Genomic DNA, 20,620 nt, shown 5'->3' on the forward strand with positions numbered 1-20,620 from the left:
GTAAACATCTAATGTCACATTATCATTAAATTCACAAAGTAAAGCTTCCCAAGTCATAAAGTGGTGACAGGTAGCCTAGAGGTTAGAGCATTGGACTAGTAACCGCAAGATTGAATCCCCGAGCTGACAAGGTAATAATCTGTTGTTTTGCCTATCATTATCATTAAATTCACAAAGTAAAGCTTCCCAAATCATAAAGAAAGATACATCTGGCTTCATGACGCAGACACTCTTTAGAAATATAGAAATCACCTGTTTGCTACAGTATAACTGGAGTAAGGTTAATACATGGTCACCATTATGGATTACCATCAACCTGCTGTGCTTGGGGATGGAAGAGAACAGAACAAAGTTACAAAATATTGTATACACCATGTCATGTATGGAATTAGCTGTGTTTTTTGCCATAATTTGGTGCCATCGTGGGCAGAGTAATTTCCCCAAATGTCCATGTTATAAATAGGGGGATGACATCACTTAGAGTAAATGATGGCCTGTGGTCTAGGGTGGTTCTAGAGTGGTCTAGGTTTGTCTAGGTTTGTCTAGGGTGGTCTAGAGTGGTCTAGGTTTGTCTAGGGTGGTCTAGGGTGGTCTAGGTTTGTCTAGGGTGGTCTAGGTTTGTCTAGGCTGGTTCTAAGGTAGTCTAGGGTGGTTCTAGAGTGGTCTAGGTTTGTCTAGGGTGGTCTAGGGGGGGTCTAGGGTGGTCTAGGTTTGTCTAGGGTGGTTCTGGGGTGGTCTAGGTTTGTCTAGGGTGGTCTAGGTTTGTCTAGGGTGGTTCTAGGGTGGTCTAGGTTTGTCTGGGGTGGTTCTAGGGTGGTCTAGGTTTGTCTAGGGTGGTTCTAGGGTGGTCTAGGTTTGTCTAGGGTGGTTCTAGGGTGGTCTAGGTTTGTCTAGGGTGGTCTAGGTTTGTCTAGGGTGGTCTAGGGTGGTCTAGGTTTGTCTAGGGTGGTTCTAGGGTGGTCTAGGTTTGTCTAGGGTGGTCTAGGGTGGTCTAGGTTTGTCTAGGGTGGTCTAGGGTGGTCTAGGTTTGTCTAGGGTGGTTCTAGGGTGGTCTAGGTTTGTCTAGGATGGTCTAGGTTTGTCTAGGGTGGTCTAGGGTGGTCTAGGTTTGTCTAGGGTGGTCTAGGGTTGTCTTGGGTGGTCTAGGGTTGTCTAGGGTGGTCTAGGGTGGATCTTAGTCATGATAACAAAGACATCCTCAATAACTTCTGTGACTTTTCTTTTCCATTTAGCTGTGTACTACAGTATGATAAGGTCTCTGTCTGTCTCTACTGTGCCAAAGACTGGATAAACCTGTTCAGAAAACGTGTCATTGAAGGTGTAGATATGACTGCGTGCTACAACATCATAAAAGGAGAGCTGCCCCTCCTCAATGTCAAGGTAGACCCCAATCTTCTTGAGATGTTCTGGAATCTTGATATCAACAGCCGGAACCGTTAGAGCCTTCAGCCCACTGACCTGCATCCGAAGTGTCCAGTAACCTGTTGATGTGTTCAGTTCACTGAAGCCTATTCTTGGTGCAGACTCCCTAGCTATCCCTATCCTCCAGTCTGTCTTCCCTTCCACCCCCACCTCCCAGTAGTACCTACCCTTGATAAAGCCCTGTGTTCCCAGCGCACACCACCACCCATCATACTTGTGAGATGCGCCGTAGCGACGGTATCCGTCTCTAGGATCATGTTTACTCTCTATTATTTTGCCCACTCTCACACGTTTCTGATTGTTGGACACTATGAAATCTGGATTGGCTGATTCAGGGTCCAAGAGAATGTCAACTGTAAGTAAAAAAAATAAAAATAAAAATTGACAGGATTATTGATTTACATCATGTAACTTTTTCTTTGTGAATAAAACAAAAATATTAAAAACAATTCTGAATTAAGACTGCCATTGTCATGTTGAAAAATCATAATGGTTTAGTAGTTTAATTTACCTGATGCTTTGCTTATCCAGTCCCATACTGAAATAAAACAATGTTTGAAAACCTGATGAGTTTACAACCGAAAAGTAATTTGAAAAAAGTGAATTCAACTGAATTTATTTTTAATCCTACTGCTTACCTAGTTCAGGAATCACTGTGGTGAAGGCTGAGGACAAAATGAAAGCATTTTGAAGAACTGTCAATTCATGCAGGCATTTGCTTAATCAAACAGAAAGTGTTTGAGGAATTAAAAAAAACTGGTTTCGTGCATATTTAAAAAGTGTTTGAGGACTGAAAAAAAAACAGGTTTCTTGCAGGTCAAATTATATACTGAAAGTTTTGTGTAGGCCTACAGTCAATGTAATACTCATGTTATCTTAGCTCATGTTAAAAATGAGATGTACCTGAGTGTTTGAACCTCTGCTTGGATTTGAGCCATAGCTCTGGGATGGAGCCCTGTACGACAAAGTGACCAATGATTAATGATGAATTATTAATATATTTCAACATCATAAATTAAGAAAAAACCCTATCATACTAGGTTACTATCATGACACACCTCTTGAGGATCTTCCTGTAACACAGTCCAGATGATGAAGTCCATGACAGGGAGCATGCTGGGTAGTTTCCCTCTCTTCCACTGTCCCTCCAGATCCTGCAGAACTGAACACACATCCTCTCCTGGACACACTGAGTCCTACAGAGACACAGCAATTATATGTGAGAATTTACTAACCTTAAAAAAGTTGAAATGCTTTTATTTTTGTCATAATAAGCACAAGTTGTTTTAATTATTTGTTGTTAGTTGTGAGACCTGTTTGCGTGATTGTAGTCCTGCAGCCCATTCTGAGACGATGCACTGAGCATCTGCCAGTCTTCTCTCAGCCTCTTTTGGAGATGTTCTCTCCTCTACCTCATAGTCCTCCCAGCAGGTACGCAGGGGATTTGGTGAGCTCCTGCTTTGCCCCACGGATATCTTCAAACACAGATGTTTGTCACTCATACATAATCATGACAGGAACATTGCATGGATTGCATTGATGTTGCTGTTTTCCTGTGTTTGTTCTCAACAGTACCTTTGGTAAGATGCTCAACTCCTCCGCCCATTGTAGGATGAACTGTTGACACTCTGCCAGGCTGTAGCCATCCTCAAGGCTGGTGGTGAAATTATCTTCATACTATGAAGACAGAAAACACATATACAACTGAAAGGTTAAAGGAAAAACACCTACATGTTTCCCTCGACCCTTCTCTCTCTTTATCTGTTTTGAATGGCAGTGTATGCAGCGCATGCAATTTGCATGCGTCCTTTTACAATGCAAACTCTTTATTCTTTCTCCCTATTTTTTGGTATTTATTTATTCAAATATTCTATGGTCATCAGATGCATGGAATGCAAATGTTTATTATACTGTATCGGGACGGTTCTATCCCTACTGCTCTTCTATTTCTGAACATGTAATAGTGTGGAGTAGCACACTGGGTTATCCTGTTGAAATGTTAACCAGGACTACCTTTGTTATCCGATGTAGCTCTGTGGCCAGTTCTCTGATTATGGCTTTACACTCATCCAGAGATGGAGACTGGCTTGTTTCTAAGGTGGTAATCCGAGAGGGTCCCTACACAGAAAACAACTATTAGGAATTTTATAGTGTCTCAATGACTTGACACAACATAGAATAACAATACATAGAATATGTAGAATAACAATACAATACTCATGATTAATTCAACAAACCAAACCATTCAATCAATAATTTTGTAAAAGTATTACATTTACCTTAAGAAAATTCTTAATTAAAATATGACATTTCTTCAGCGGTCTTGTGATTGTCTGTAAACAAAAATAAATATGGTAGAAGTTCATCAACACTGAACCTATTCTAGAATTAGATGCAGAGACAAGTAGAAGAGGAAGTTGAGTTATAGAGGAAGTTGAGTTATAGAGGAAGTTGAGTTATAGAGGAAGTTGAGTTATAGAGGAAGTTGAGTTATAGAGGAAGTTGAGTTATAGAGGAAGTTGAGTTATAGAGGAAGTTGAGTTATAGAGGAAGTTGAGTTATAGAGGAAGTTGAGTTATAGAGGAAGTTGAGTTATAGAGGAAGTTGAGTTATAGAGGAAGTTGAGTTATAGAGGAAGTTGAGTTATAGAGGAAGTTGAGTTATAGAGGAAGTTGAGTTATAGAGGAAGTTGAGTTATAGAGGAAGTTGAGTTATAGAGGAAGTTGAGTTATAGAGGAAGTTGAGTTATAGAGGAAGTTGAGTTATAGAGGAAGTTGAGTTATAGAGGAAGTTGAGTTATAGAGGAAGTTGAGTTATAGAGGAAGTTGAGTTATAGAGGAAGTTGAGTTATAGAGGAAGTTGAGTTATAGAGGAAGTTGAGTTATAGAGGAAGTTGAGTTATAGAGGAAGTTGAGTTATAGAGGAAGTTGAGTTATAGAGGAAGTTGAGTTATAGAGGAAGTTGAGTTATAGAGGAAGTTGAGTTATAGAGGAAGTTGAGTTATAGAGGAAGTTGAGTTATAGAGGAAGTTGAGTTATAGAGGAAGTTGCGAAACTCTGAAGTTGTTTACAATCAAAAAAGAACAAGAAAAAAACTGTCACCCGCCAACAGCAATTAAAAATAAAGGTCACGCATACCAGCACACACACACACACACACACACGCACGCACGCACACGCACGCATGCACGAACACACACACACGCACACACACACACACACACACACACACACACACACTGTGTGAATTGACTTGTTTGTTGTTTTCCTTACCTGATAAAGGCTGAGATTAGGCTTCCCAAATGGTTGTGAACAACAATCATAGGGATGTGTTACTTTTCCACAAGATTTGCCAAAACTTCCAAAGCTCTGGCTGTCTTTTAATGTTTCTGGAAATGATCATCACAACCAATGAGCATAAAGCCATTAATAACAGCAGATCTCATTTGCTGCCAAAGAACTGCAGGGTAAAAATAGACTTTCAACAGCAACAATAAAAACATGAAAACATCTATTAGTTTATCATACTGCTTGGATCAAATTTAATTACAATATGCATTTTGAATATTTGAAAAACACAGTGAAAGCTAAATCGACAGCTACAAAATGAATGCCTTATGTGTCTTTCTATAGTCTTACTGCAGCAATTGACTCACCTGCAGTCCAATTTCGCATTGTTTCTGAAGATTATATATACAATTGTCTAGTCCAGAGTTAGTAGCCTAGCCTGCTCCCCACAGAGACTGAAAGAGGAAATGTTCAGTAAACAGATCTCATCTGTAGCTCGACACTCCCCGCCGAACGTACTTTTCATTTCATTCTTTCAGTCGTAGGCTACATACATGTTGGAAAGTTTGGGTTTTATGAGAGTTGGACTTGGAAAGCACCAAAACAGGTGAATTGAAGAAATACTTTATTTACCCTGTTGGCATAATTGATAGGAAAAGTAAACCAGTATGGGGGAAAAATGCAAGCTTTTCCAAACGACTGAATTCATGGTCAATACCATAGCTTGTTGTATAATCTGACAGGGTTTCTTAACCCCACCCACCCCACACTCACTCCTAACAGCAACAAAACACACAAACACTCCCCTATGTTTCTTTCACTCCCACAGTAAGTAAAGATGTCTAAAAACAAAACTAGAACTGTTCCTCCATATCTAGGACCAGGCTGTAGATTGAGGATCCAGGACCAGGCTGTAGATTGATGATCCAGGACCAGGTTGTAGATTGAGCAACTAGGACCAGGCTGTAGATTGAGGATCCAGGACCAGGCTGTAGATTGAGGATCCAGGACAAGGCTGTAGATTGAGGATCCAGGACCAGGCTGTAGATTGAGGATCCAGGACCGGGCTGTAGATTGAGGATCTTGGACCAGGCTGTAGATTGAGGATCTAGGACCAGGCTGTAGATTGAGGATCCAGGACCAGGCTGTAGATTGAGGATCCAGGACCAGGCTGTAGATTGAGGAACTAGGACCAGGCTGTAGATTGAGGATCTAGGACCAGGCTGTAGATTGAGGAACTAGGACCAGGCTGTAAATTGAGGATCCAGGACCAGGCTGTAGATTGAGGATCCAGGACCAGGCTGTAGATTGAGGAACTAGGACCAGGCCGTAGATTGAGGATCTAGGACCAGGCTGTAGATTGAGGATCCAGGACCAGGCTGTAGATTGAGGATCTAGGACCAGGCTGTAGATTGAGGATCTAGGACCAGGCTGTAGATTGAGGATCCAGGACCAGGCTGTAGATTGAGGATCTAGGACCAGGCTGTAGATTGAGGAACTAGGACCAGGCTGTAGATTGAGGATCCAGGACCGGGCTGTAGATTGAGGATCTTGGACCAGCCTGTAGATTGAGGATCTAGGACCAGGCTCTGGATTGAGGAACTAGGACCAGCCTGTAGATTGAGGATCCAGGACCAGGCTGTAGATTGAGGATCCAGGACCAGGCTGTAGATTGATGATCCAGGACCAGGTTGTAGATTGAGGATGATACAGGACCAGCCTGTAGATTGAGGAACTAGGACCAGGCTGTAGATTGAGGATCCAGGACCAGGCTGTAGATTCAGGATCTAGGACCAGGCTGTAGATTGAGGATCCAGGACCAGCCTGTAGATTGAGGACCCAGGACCAGGCTGTAGATTGAGGATCCAGGACCGGGCTGTAGATTGAGGATCTTGGACCAGCCTGTAGATTGAGGATCTAGGACCAGGCTCTGGATTGAGGAACTAGGACCAGCCTGTAGATTGAGGATATAGGAGCAGCCTGTAGATTGAGGATCCAGGACCAGCCTGTAGATTGTGGATCTGTAGATTGAGGATCCAGGACCAACCTGTAGATAAGGAACTAGGACCAGCCTGTAGATTGAGGATCTAGGACGAGGTTGTAGATTAAGGATCAAGGACCAGCATGTAGATTGAGGATCTAGGACCAGGCTGTAGATTGTGGATCTGTAGATTGAGGATCTAGGACCAGGCTGTAGATTGAGGATCCAGGACCAGGCTGTAGATTGAGGATCCAGGACCAGGCTGTAGATTGAGGATCCAGGACCAGGCTGTAGATTGATGATCCAGGACCAGGCTGTAGATTGAGGATCCAGGACCAGGCTGTAGATTGAGGATCTAGGACCAGGCTGTAGATTGAGGATCCAGGACCAGGCTGTAGATTGAGGATCCAGGACCAGGCTGTAGATTGAGGAACTAGGACCAGGCTGTAGATTGAGGAACTAGGACCAGGCTGTAGATTGAGGAACTAGGACCAGGCTGTAGATTGAGGAACTAGGACCAGGCTTCCGGATTACATCTGCATCCGACAGGAAACGCATCCATGAATGATGCAACGTTATACGGGTAAGAGTCTGGCTAGCTACATTATCAGATATTAAATGTTTCTAATTTTGACAGAATGAGACATTTACTTGGCTAGCTATAGCCTAATGTTAGCTAGCTAACATTGAACCTGTGTCACGTGTGCTCCCTCTCCGGCCTCTAGGTCACCAGGCTGCTCGTTATGGCGCACACCTGTCACCATCGTTACGGGCACCTGCTCGTCATCAGACTCACCTGGACTCCATCACATCCTGATTACCTTCCCTATATATGTCACTCCCTTTGGTTCCTTCCCCAGGTGTTATTTTTTATGTTCCTGTGTCAGTTCTGTGCGTTGTTCATGTTTCTTATTTTGTATTATGTTGTGTTTATTGATTAATACACTCAATTCCCGATCTTGCTTCCTGACTCCCAGCGTACATCATTCCAACCTGGTTGGTTAGCTACCTGCAGATTCATGCAGGGTACTAACGTCATGACTTGGGATCATGGTTCATTGTATAGCTAGGTAGCTACATGTCTTAACAAAAGACTCCACTATGCAAGTAACCATTTCGGGTGAGTTCGTAAATTCAGTCTGGCCCTCTACTCCGATTTCAGAGCACTCTCGTCTGAGTGTGCCAGAGAGCGCAGACTAACTGATGAATTTACAAACGCTCAATACCCGTTGAATATGGCTGGTGTCAGTAAACTTCAGTAAACTCATTGGCCAGAACGCCCGCTGTGCGAAACGCTCTGAATTTACGAACGGACAATTTGACAGCACAGTTGCAGTCACCAACGTTCTAGATAACATAACAGCCTAACCAGCTCTTCTAGGGCAAATAATATTCAGTGAGCTGTTCTCTCACTTAGATGTCTGGAAGTAGCTAGCAAGTTAGCTTGCGTGCTTGACTGCTGTTGTTAGTACAGAACGCTTGGATCAACCCTTAAAGAGATGGGTGGGACTAAAGCTTAAGAGGGTGTGAACAATGCTGAATGGGAGACAAAGAGCTCTCCAGTAGTAGCACCAAAACATTCAAAGGCCATTTTCTCAAAATTGAGGTTACATGTATATCAACTTTCAAAGCAAAATTCCTTTCCCAACTGTAGTGTATGAAATACCACTTTGTAGCTCGGAGTCTCTACTTTTATCCAATATAAAAAATACAATTTCAAATTTTGCTACATACTGTAAGACCGATTTGAGCCAGTCGGTTACAAATGCTCAGATGTTGACACTGGCTTCTGTCTTTTGACTGAAAAGTGAAACTGAAAGCAAGCAGAAATACATTGTTTACTTCATGATCAGTTGAGCAACAGTGCAGACAGTTTAACCACTTTCTTCTGATGGTAAGTAGCAATATGATAAAGATCTTGTTCAAATCAAATCAAATTTTATTTGTAACATGCACCGAATACAACAGGTGTAGTAGACCTTAGAGTGAAATGCTTACCCATGAGCCCCTAACCAAACAATGCAGTTTAATTTAAAAAAAATAAAAAATATGAATAAGAAATAAAAGTAACAAGTAATTAAAGAGCAGTAGTAAAATAACAATAGCGAGACTATACAGTAACTAATATAACACTCAGTGTCGCTAGAAAGTATTATGAGTAGATGGAATAAAAAAATCTCACTGTTAAATAATTTTTATTCAATGTGAGCTGAAAATAAAAGAATTTCAGTTGCTAGAAAGACATGTACAATAAAGTGGGTGGTGGTGAGCTCTGTGTAACCCTTTATCCAACTATGTGCATATTTACTATATATATACATAACCTTCTAGAAGGTTCTCTCTTCTCCACAGAGGAACTCTGGAACTCTGGCAGAGTGACCATAACTCTAGGAAGATGAAACTACAGAATAACCAGCTCTCTGTCTGTCTCAATGGTGTGAAAAAGGGGGTAAATCTTTTCAGATTGATCAAAGTCGACATCAAAAGTGTAAATATGCCGCCTTTTCGCTGCATCATAGAAGGAGACCTGTCCCTCCTCTATATCCAGATAGACCCCTACCTTTGAGGGTACAGCCTGGTTCAGTTTAGTGATTGGTGCAGTTACAGCTATGAGTTGTCCAAGCTGCAGACGCAGAGTCCAGTAACCTCTCTGTGGACTCAGGTCAAAAAAGCCTTGTCGTGGTGCTGACTCTCTAACCACCCCTATCCTCCACTCTGCCTTGCCCCTGACCCCCACCTCCCAGTAATGCCTTCCTGAGTTAAAACCTTTTGTCCCCAGTACACACCACCAACCATTGTACATTTTGAGAGTCATTTCGTAGTAATCCCATGGATTGTAGACACTCTCAATGATGGTGGCCATTTTCACTCTTTTCCTGTCAGGGGACAGTAGGAGATTTGGGTTGGCTGTTTTTTCATCCAGTGTGATCTTATCTGTAAGGAGATAAATCAAATGAAGTTAGAAATTAGAAAGATAGTGGCAGGAGAAACCTTACTGTTTGTGACAAGATTGTTATGATGGTAATAAAAAAAAAAGTATTTTGCATTGATAATCATCCTAGTTATACAGCCAACCAATGAAGTTTTTGTTCATACCAGAACACTGAAACTAGTTTTTGCATGTTATCTCATTTGAATAAATATTTGCGTTGGCAATGAACCATACCAACCTGATGCTTTCGAAATCCATTTCCAAACTGTAATGAAACAGACAAGACATTTAGAATCATGTTGATGAAGAAATGAAGAAATACAAAAAGTATGTTTATAAAAAAAACAGACGTTAACTGTGGAATTTGACGTACCCGAGTCAGGAATGAGATTCAGAGTCACTAAGAGAAAAATATGAAGAAAAAACAAAACATATTAGATAAATGAACTGATTAATACAATGTTTATGTTGACTTCTATAATAACACACACAGTGGTAGCAGATACTAACCTCTGCTTCTGAACCACTGCTTTGCAATGGAGCCCTGTAAAATCAACAGCCTGGTTATTCTATAGTTCAACAATGGAGCCCTGTAAAATCAACAGCCATGTTATTCTACAGATCAACAATGGAGCCCTGTAAAATCAACAGCCATGTTAATCAAAAGTTCAACTTCATATAAATGTCACTCATAGAGACATGAAACATGTCTCTGTTTATATCTGACTTCCTGGCGCTGATCCTGTAGCATGCTACAGATGATAAAGTCCATGACAGGGAGCATGCTGGGTAGTTTCCCTCTCTTCCACTGTCTCTCCAGATCCTCCAGGACTGAACACACATCCTCTCCTGGACACACTGAGTCCTACAGACACAGAGACATAGAGAAATGGGATGATACTGCAGGATGCTCTCCTGGTAATATGTATCATTGTAATGTTACAGATTACTTTTTGTGTTTTTTTTGTATTTTCTTTCTATCACCTGTTCCATGCACTTAAGTGTCCAGGCCCAGTTAGACAGGGCTTTTCTGGCTTCCTTCAGTTTCTCTTCCTTGTCTGGTCCCTGTTGATCTAGAGGTTCCTCATTTCTCCTGTCTCTGGTGAATTTCCCAGCTGTTATCTAGTAAACAACAGGTCAGGTGGTTTATCACACGCTACTTCATCAAGAGCAGCTGGCAGTCAACACTGTTTGCACATGATGTGTGCAGTATGACTGTTGTATTTAAACTTTTGCCAGGTTTACCTTTAACATACAGTATGTGGGCGGTTTCCCCGGATACAGATAAATCTAAATACTGGATCTCCATGGAATATTATTTTTAGTCTAGGACTAAGTTTATTCTCTGTTCGTTTTAATTGCCCCACGGTGTATTTACCTGTCCAGTCTGTGGTGACTGCCCCATGGTGTATTAACCAGTCCAGTCTGTGGTGACTGCCCCATGGTGTATTTACCTGTCCAGTCTGAGGTGACTGCCCCATGGTGTATTAACCTGTCCAGTCTGTGGTGACTGCCCCATGGTGTATTAACCAGTCCAGTCTGTGGTGACTGCCCCATGGTGTATTTACCTGTCCAGTCTGTGGTGACTAACCCATGGTTTATTTACCTGTCCAGTCTGTGGTGACTGCCCCATGGTGTATTTACCTGTCCAGTCTGAGGTAACTGCCCCATGGTGTATTTACCTGTCCAGTCTGAGGTAACTGCCCCATGGTGTATTTACCTGTCCAGTCTGTGGTGACTGCCCCATGGTGTATTTACCTGTCCAGTCTGTGGTGACTGTCCCATGGTGTATTTACCTGTCCAGTCTGTGGTGACTGCCCCATGGTGTAATTACCTGTCCAGTCTGAGGTAACTGCCCCATGGTGTATTTACCTGTCCAGTCTGTGGTGACTGTCCCATGGTGTATTTACCTGTCCAGTCTGTGGTGACTGTCCCATGGTGTATTTACCTGTCCAGTCTGTGGTGACTGCCCCATGGTGTATTTACCTGTCCAGTCTGTGGTGACTGTCCCATGGTGTATTTACCTGTCCAGTCTGTGGTGACTGCCCCATGGTGTATTAACCTGTCCAGTCTGTGGTGACTGCCCCATGGTGTATTTACCTGTCCAGTCTGTGGTGACTGCCCCATGGTTTATTTACCTGTCCAGTCTGTGGTGACTGCCCCATGGTGTATTTACCTGTCCAGTCTGTGGTGACTGCCCCATGGTGTATTAACCTGTCCAGTCTGTGGTAACTGCCCCATGGTGTATTTACCTGTCCAGTCTGTGGTGACTGCCCCATGGTGTATTAACCTGTCCAGTGTGTGGTGACTGCCCCATGGTGTATTTACCTGTCCAGTGTGTGGTTAGTGATTCAGTTCCTCAGCCCACTGCAGTATGAAGTCTTGACACTGGTACAGGACAACTGATTATGACTCATGACCATGTAAGATAAGGTCACATACTTTCTTTTCACTACACAGAGGGACTTACCTGAACTACCCTGCTCAGTTCAGCAGCAAGTTCTCTGACGATTAATTTAGACTCATCAAAGGTGAAATCATCTTTCTCTTTGTCATTCGCCTGGGGAAAGAGGGACAGTGATTGTGTGTGCTGAAAGGATTCTGTGGCGGTCTACTCCCCGTCATTGTGATACTGCTGTGGTAGGTCTACTTTGTCTAAGTGTAGACATACCATGTATTTAATTCACCTTACCTTTACTTGTGCCAACAACTCAAGCACTTTACGCTTGAGGCGTTCCTTCCCCTTTGCAAACTGTTGAACAGAACCAAGTACGGACATTACAATGACTATTTCTGGTTTGAGAATAAAAGTTAATTCATAAGAGTTTCAAAGAACATTTCGTACTGTAGATTACTGGCATTGAAAAGACTGGTTTGATCACAATCCATTCATGTCACTGCCTGTCACAGATGTCACGATTGCTTATCTGTATCTTGCCTGGCACATAGCCTGATTTCCATCTTAGATTGCTTCAGAACTGTGTCTGAACTGTGGAATGATGTCCCGATACTTGAAGGAATAATCTAAGTATTGACTAATAGAAGGAAAAGAACGTTCTGCATGGTGGAGCTCCTTCAAAATAACTTAATGGTCATTTAAACCCAAGTTTCAGTGACCTTTAGTGGGGTTCCTGTTTTGTCAGATGAGACCATCATGACCGCAACGTTGGTTTAAGTGACCCGTGTCAAGAAAGGTGCAGCACATATTTGTCCGTTTTAATACGTTAAATTGAAACCTCCATACTTGTTTCTGACAAGAGTTGTTTACCAAAACCTACACTGCACATAATGACAGAGTGAGGGCATGTCTGAGCATCTAAAGCACATCAAATCTTATCTATGACACAGACTAACTTTACTCCCTCAGCTGAGAAGGAATGCACGTTCTACTAAGATGCACAGTGCATTCATAGGCAGTTACAGCTAAAATGCAACCCACTATAAGGGAATTTCTACCACAAAATTTGACTACTATATTCAGGTCCAAGATGGCGACCGGCAAGTTCGGCATGGTGGCAGCACTTTTACTTTATGTGTTTGTTTTAAATGTCACTGGAAATAATTGCATCTGCAATCTTGATGAAAGAATAGTAAATTCTCAGCAACTTCTCAGTCATGCAAACACTTTTGATGGCATCCAGTACTTCTTATTTGAAAGGAATGTTATTTACCAAACTTTCATAGCACCTTGGCACAAACCTAAACAATCATCGAAGGCCAGTCTGAAATCACAAATGAATGGTGAAGATCTTATAATAACTCTATGCCTTTTCTTATCAGGTGGTATCCATCAATGCCCTGGACCTCACTTTACCACGAACCCCATCAAACGGCCTATGCACCCATGTTCCTCTTGCGAACGTTGGATAAAGAGAGTAACAGCAAAGCTTTGGTATGTTAGGAAATGCGCGCAGTGGATTCATCTAAAATTTTGCGATTCTAGCTTTTCACATGGGGTCAATGAGGTTACCGTTGCTGTCTGTGTGTCAGCATTGAAGGTGAAGTTGGACCAGAGGCCTTACCGAGGGTGGAGAGTGCACCGGAGGAGGGGGGGTCCACAGGGGAGTGGAGGCCACTAGAGGCGAGTGATGGGGGACACGGTGGTGAGGACGATGGAGTAGCACCTGGGGAGGGGAGGGGTGCTAAGTTAAAGTTATACCTCTGTATAAGAAGGGGATAAAGTCTGACCCTGGGAATTATAGGCCTGAATCTACCCTCTGTGTAACATCAAAGATCCTGGAGAGAATTGTACACGAGCAAATGTATGAATATGTTAACAAACAGGGTCTAATGTATGATTTTCAGTCGGATTTTAGAAAAACATACTCCACTGATTCATGTCTACTTTACTTGACTGACTTCACCAGGAAAGAGATTGATGAGGGAAATCTGTGTGGAATGGTACTGCTTGACCTACAAAAGGCCTTTGATTCAGTTAACCACTGTTTGCTAATCTCAAAACTGGAGGCACTGGGGTTAAGCAGTATCCCTCTAGGCTGGGTAGAGTCCTATTTGTCAGGAAGGGAGCAGGAAGTAGAGGTTAATGGTTCACTGTCTCAGGCAAAACCAATGAGTTGTGGCGTTCCGCAGGGGAGCGTGCTTGGGCCTCTGCTGTTTTTATTGTATATTAACAATATGAAAGATGCTTGTTCTTGCCGTCTTTTCCTTTATGCAGATGACTCTACACTTCTGGTGTCTCACAAAGTATAACTATGTTTAGCACAGAGCTTACTAACATTAGCAAATGGCTTGTAGATAATAAGCTATCTCTGCACTTAGGGAAAACTGAAGCAATTATTTTTGGATCCAGACATAAATTGTGTAGGTCATCTGAAATCAGAGTGGAGTTAGGGGGTGAGGTGCTGACTACTAAAACCTCTGTTAGCTACCTGGGATGTATCCTTGATGGATGCTTGGGAGGTGTGAGCATGGCCAATAAGGTGCTAGGGAAGGTTAATGCCAGGACTAAGTTTTTGGCTAGAAAGTCCAAGCTGCTTGATAATGACTCCATGAAAGTGCTAGCTACTGCCCTCATTCAATGCCATTTTGACTATGCTAGTACATCCTGGTTTGGGGGCTTATCTAAACATATGAATGGGAAGCTCCAGATAGCCCAGAATAAGCTGATCAGGGTAGTATTGAAGGTGAGTCCAAGTACTCACATAGGCAGGAGCTGCTTTCAGGAACTAAACTGTCTGCCTGTTGAGGCTAGGGTGTCCCAGATTAGACTAGGTTTGGTTTACAGGAGTATTTATAGTCCTGCGCCCCGATATCTAAGTGATTACTTTCCTCGTGTTAGGGATGCACACAATCACAGCACCAGATCAAGTGTTGCTGATGTGTGCTTATACAGGTTCAGGAGTAATGCTGGGAAAGGTACTTTCTTGTAGAATGGAGCCACAGAACAGAATGAGTTGCCTCTGCCTATAAAAATAACGTCCTCTCTGGGCAGCTTTAAAAATAAAGTAAAAATATGTTTGATGTCCTCTGTGCCCATATGAATAACCCATATGATGTAACTGGAATGATGAGATAGATGTTTTTCTTCTCTGTTTTGGTTTTATTATTTCACTGCCATATTGTGTTTAACTGTGTTCGATCTTGTCTAGACATCTTGTCTCAAAAGGACCTAAATGGAAATAAGTCCCAGACTTTATTGTGTGTTATCCTCTGATTTTACTCACGTGTATGTAAAGGCTTTTTCAAGTTGTATGTGTGCTTGTCTTCCCTGTGGCTCAGTTGGTAGAGCATAGTGTGTCCAACACCAGGGTTGTGGGTTCGATTCCCACGGGGGGCCAGTACCCCCCCCCCCCCAAAAGAAATGAAAATGAAATGTATGATATGTATGTATTCACTACTGTAAGTCGCTCTGGATAAGAGCGTCTGCTAAAATGTAAATGGTCGAATTAGTAAACTTAACTAACTTATGTAAACTCTTGGTTTGAACAGGTTCTCTTTTTTTTGTTCTCATCTTGAAAAGATGCACTTTGCACTCATTGTTGGTCTACTTCTAGTAGCTATTTTATTAAGCAATAGCACTTCAGAAAACAACTGTTATTGTTGCTGTAAATGTGAGAAGCTAAATTTCAAACTACCAGCTGTCTGTGAAGCCATCTTTGTCCTATAAAGATGTCCTAAAACGCAGTGAGAGTATAGAATACAGAATCCTTCCTGTTGTTCATCACCATGCAGAGAATGAAGGACTTGTTTTGTTCATGGTTTGTACACCCTCTAGCACTACCTCGAACCAGTAGTCCATTTAAAAACAAAATGTGTTTACAGTCTTAGACTCCACCCTCTCTGCACAACCTCCAAACAGTCTCAGAGACTCCACCCTCTCTGCACTACCTCCAACCAGTCTCAGAGACTCCACCCTCTACACTACCTCCAACCAGTATCAGAGACTCCACCCTCTCTACACTACCTCCAACCAGTCTCAGAGACTCCACCCTCTCTACAATACCTCAACCAGTCTCAGAGACTCCACCCTCTCTACACTACCTCAACCAGTCTCAGAGACTCCACCCTCTCTACACTACATCAACCAGTCTCAGAGACTCCACCCTCTCTGCACTACCTCAACCAGTCTCAGAGACTCCACCCTCTCTGCACTACAGAGACTCCACCCTCTCTGCACTACCTCAACCAGTCTCAGAGACTCCACCCTCTCTACACAACCTCAACCAGTCTCAGAGACTCCACCCTCTCTGCACTACCTCAACCAGTCTCAGAGACTCCACCCTCTCTGCACTACAGAGACTCCACCCTCTCTGCACTACCTCAACCAGTCTCAGAGACTCCACCCTCTCTACACAACCTCAACCAGTCTCAGAGACTCCACACGCTCTGCACTACCTCAACCAGTCTCAGAGACTCCAACCGCTAGCACTACCTCCAACCAGTCTCAGAGACTCCACCCTCTCTGCACTACAGAGACTCCACCCTCTCTGCACTACCTCAACCAGTCTCAGAGACTCCACCCTCTCTACACAACCTCAACCAGTCTCAGAGACTCCACACACTCTGCACTACCTCAACCAGTCTCAGAGACTCCAACCGCTAGCACTACCTCAACCAGTCATCCATTTCACACATTGCTTTTTAAATGAATGATACAGAGAGTGAAATGGAACACAGTAATACAGCTGTATTCGAGTTACTAAGCGTCACTACAATATACAACCATCTAAAAAATATTACAAAACTGTACAATTAAAACATGGTTTTGTCTCAAACAAGTTAGTTCATGACAACCCAAATATAAATGAGAAATCATGCCACCTAAACTCAGAAACTCAGAAATGTAGGGAACTCGTTGTAGAAAGATGAGCTCTGAGTTTCCCGCCTGGAAAGTATCAGAATTAACCAATAGGAAGCTCTATGCAAAAAAACATACACACATTTTTACTTGGAGGTTTTGTGTTGTCTTGAAGCACCAAGAATACAAACTGGAAAAATTGTTGTGAAACCAATACAAAGAAAATCAGGATGATATCAATATGTGTTGGTAGACAAAGTGGAAACTTGTATTTAGTCATTAAAGAATGGCAAATAATTCAAATACAACACGTTATATATACAGTTGATGTCAGAAGTTTACATACACTTAAGTTAGAGTCAATAAAACTTGTTTTTCAACCACTCCACAAATTTCTTGTTAACAAACTATTGTTTTGACAAGTCAGTTGGGACATCTACTTTGTGCATGACAAAAGTAATTTTTCCAACAATTGTTTACAGACAGATTATTTCACTTATAATTCACTTTATCACAATTCCAGTGGGTCAGACGTTTACATACTGTAACGGTTGTCGTCAGATAAAGTGGACCAAAACGCAGCAGGAATATGTGCACTCATCTTCTTTTATTTGGTGAAGAAGGAGAACCAAAATAAACACGTACACAAAGGAAACACAACGACTATATACAGGCTGGTAAGGCGCAAGGCTATACACAGAACAATCTCCCACAAACCACTAAAACAAACACAACCTAAATATAGGACTCTCAGAGGCAACTAGAAAACACCTGCCTCCAATTGAGAGTCCACACCCCAATTACCTAAACATAGAAATAGACTAAACTAAACAGAACATAGAAATACATAAACATAGAACACTGACCAAAAACCCTGGAATACATAAATCAACTACCCCTCTACATAGACACACACCCCGAACCACATAAACCAAATACCCTTCTGCCACGTCCTGACCAAAATCGAATACAATTACTCCCTCTGCTGGTCAGGACGTGACAGTACCCCCCCCCAAAGGTGCAGACCCCGGATGCACCTCAAAAGAAAAAACAAAATCCCGCAAAACAACAAAAAAACAATTTCCCCCTAAACTAAAGGGAGGGAAGGGAGGGTGGCTGCCATCAACGACGGCACCTGTGCTACAACCCCCCTCCCCAACCCACCTATACTGGAGGTGGTGTAGGTTCTAGCCTACTGTCCTCCAGACTGTAGGCAGAGTCTCTTGTCTCCGGACCATAGGCAGACTCACTCAGTTCCGGTTCGTAGGCAGACTCATTCAGTTCCGGGCTGTAAGCAGACTCACACAATTCAAGTTATTGTAAACCTCATTCTGATCCGGACCACAGGCAGACTCACTCGGTTCCGGACAGTGGGCCGTCTCACCTGGTTCCGGACACTCTGGATGAGGCACTGTTGCCGGACACTCTGGACGAGGCACTGTTGCCGGACACTCTGGACGAGGCACTGTTGCCGGACACTCTGGACGAGGCACTGTTGCCGGACACTCTGGACGAGGCACTGTTGCCGGACACTCTGGACAATGCACTGTTGCCGGACACTCGGGCCTGGTCTGATGCACTGGAAGCCTGATGCGTGGGGCTGGTAGTGGAGGTACCAGCCTGGGGACACGCACCTCTGGGCTAGTGCGGGGAGCGGGAACAGGCTGAGTTGGAAAGGGCTGACACACTGGAAGCCTGATGCGTTGTGTTGGTACTGGACGTGCCAGCCTGGAGACACGCACCTCAAGGCTAGTGCGTGTAGCGGGAAACACTGGACTGTAAAGGCGCACTGGCGGTCTCGAGCGCAGGACTGGCATCACCCCTACTGGCTGGATGCCCACTTTCCCCTGGCACATGCGGGGCGCTGGTACTGCACATACCGGCCTGAAAATACCCGGCCTCGTCACAGCACCCATCACCCCAAAGCACGGGACCTGTCCAGTCAATGGTTGTTTGGAAAAAACACGGGGATTTGGCTTGGGACTTAATCCTCGCCCAGCCAACCTACCCGTGTGCCCCCCCCCAAAAAAATTATTGGGGTTGCCTCTCCTGCTTCCTCACCAGCCGTGTTCCCCAGTAGCGATTCCGGTCCTCCCCAGACTTCCTCCATGGGCCCTCTCCGGTCAGAATCTCCTCCCAAGTCCATAACTCACGATATTCCACCTGTTGTTCCCTCCTCCGCTGCTTGGTCCGTGTTTGGTGGATAGTTCTGTCACGGCTGTCGTAGTGAAGAGAGGACCAAGGCGCAGCGGGTTGCATGCTCATCATTATAATTTATTAAATAAACGTGAACACGGAAAACAAGAAAACAGAGAACGACACACCGACAGTTTCACAGGCTAAATAAATAACAGCAGTGCGAAATACAACTACCCACAAAATACAAACAAAACCCATACCTATATATATGTTGTGTCTTTGGCTATGCCGGATTAAGTGATATGACATGCTAACTTATAAAATTATTTCTCTGTAATTAATATTACCTGATTAAGCTAATCATGTAAATGTAATTAACTAGAAAGTCGGGGCACCACAGAAGAACGTTTATAGAGCTGTTATCTTCTGAATAAACTCTTAAAATACTTAGTAATATTTTACATCGATAGCAGTCAATCTTATCTTATTTTCAGTCTCATCATGAAAGTTATAAATTCTTGGTTATCTTCACGAACCCTGGCTAACAAGTTGAATCAGCAATACAAAATTGGGTTTAATTATTTATTTACTAAATACCTAACTAATCACACAGAATTACAAATACACAGAATACATATGATGTCATACAGAAAACATCCTGGTGGACTGAGCCTGTATCATGGCTGGTTAACACAAAGGAAAGGGGGGTTGGGCCTGAATGAAAGGGTGGGAAGACTTAGGAACAAAGAAACAGCAGCTATGCTATCGTAAATACATTATCTTATGCATTCTAACTTACCGCCCATTTGGAAAAGGAAAATGCAATACATATTTACTCTGAGCTGCGCTTCGGTAGATTGGTCGTAGATGCTGGCCAACAGATCTTCCTGCTGTGTAGTGGAAGAATGTCAATGGTGGTGGTATCTTTGTCTGGTTGTTAGACTGGATCCGTCGTCCGTCCTTTCCTAGCCCACGTTAGCAGCGCTAACTCAACGGCTAGGAAGTATCACTTCTGTAGTGAATAAGCTCAAAGTTCATACCAGTTCATACCATAGCTCACGCCGAGGTTGGCTTAGTTCTGTTCTTGATATGTGTCTGTCCTTATAACGTAGAGGCTGCAGTCCTCACGTACTGGAACCCGTGAATGTATTTTCGTCCAAAGCTTATATAGTGGAGAGGGGGGAAGGAGGCGCCCCATCGTTTATAACCCCATGTCTCTACAAAGGGTTGGGCCACTGATCGGCAGGGCACTTTCCTTATGAAAACCCAATTCTCTCATTTGGAAGCTAAAATTACATTTAATCTCCTAACAAACAATTTCAATATCAAACATTTCAATTGCATAACAATTCCATGTGACTCTGATAACTAGAGGGTGTATACTTTCTCAGGTAAAGTTTATGTCGTCCTGTCATCAATCATAATGTCTCAGATAACAATGAACTGACATACATACTCATTACGTTATCAAGCATATTTCCAACTGGTTTTATTATCAAAAGATGGTTCCTTTCCCCATGTTTGATGTTCCCAGACTCTCTATATTTAACACAGGCTATTCCAGTCCTTCAGTAGGGTCAGAGAGAGAGGGGAAGGGAGAA

At 43.0% G+C, this 20,620-nt stretch overlaps 2 protein-coding genes and 1 long non-coding RNA gene across 4 annotated transcripts; 1 reads left to right on the plus strand and 2 right to left on the minus strand.

The window, feature by feature from the left end:
• Positions 1–1,220: 1,220 nt before the first annotated feature.
• Positions 1,221–5,416, minus strand: LOC115161418 (putative butyrophilin subfamily 2 member A3). The gene is made up of 11 exons (XM_029712389.1): positions 5,078–5,416; positions 4,695–4,810; positions 3,702–3,755; positions 3,436–3,540; positions 2,998–3,099; positions 2,736–2,897; positions 2,481–2,618; positions 2,326–2,377; positions 2,061–2,087; positions 1,934–1,960; positions 1,221–1,775 (listed from the first exon to the last, which is right to left on the minus strand). Exons 1-11 carry the CDS (start codon positions 5,094–5,096, stop codon positions 1,240–1,242), a joined length of 1,338 nt encoding a protein of 445 aa, XP_029568249.1. The 5' UTR covers positions 5,097–5,416; the 3' UTR covers positions 1,221–1,239.
• A 71-nt stretch (positions 5,417–5,487) lies between these two features.
• Positions 5,488–7,653, plus strand: LOC115161430 (uncharacterized). 2 transcript variants are annotated; one of them, XR_003869258.1, is made up of 3 exons: positions 5,488–6,399; positions 6,455–7,273; positions 7,416–7,653. It is a non-coding gene; the product is annotated as an uncharacterized LOC115161430 (long non-coding RNA). The 2 variants fall into 2 exon arrangements; XR_003869257.1 differs by having other exon boundaries at positions 5,488–7,273.
• A 1,215-nt stretch (positions 7,654–8,868) lies between these two features.
• On the minus strand, positions 8,869–12,464 carry LOC115160570 (E3 ubiquitin-protein ligase TRIM50). The gene is made up of 8 exons (XM_029710730.1): positions 12,315–12,464; positions 12,093–12,182; positions 10,607–10,744; positions 10,312–10,487; positions 10,133–10,212; positions 9,996–10,022; positions 9,861–9,887; positions 8,869–9,624 (listed from the first exon to the last, which is right to left on the minus strand). The coding sequence occupies exons 1-8, from the start codon at positions 12,399–12,401 to the stop codon at positions 9,092–9,094; spliced, it is 1,158 nt and encodes a 385-aa protein (XP_029566590.1). The 5' UTR covers positions 12,402–12,464; the 3' UTR covers positions 8,869–9,091.
• Positions 12,465–20,620: the final 8,156 nt, after the last annotated feature.

This window comes from Salmo trutta, chromosome 24, assembly GCF_901001165.1.
Source record: "Salmo trutta chromosome 24, fSalTru1.1, whole genome shotgun sequence".
NCBI lineage: Eukaryota > Metazoa > Chordata > Actinopteri > Salmoniformes > Salmonidae > Salmo > Salmo trutta.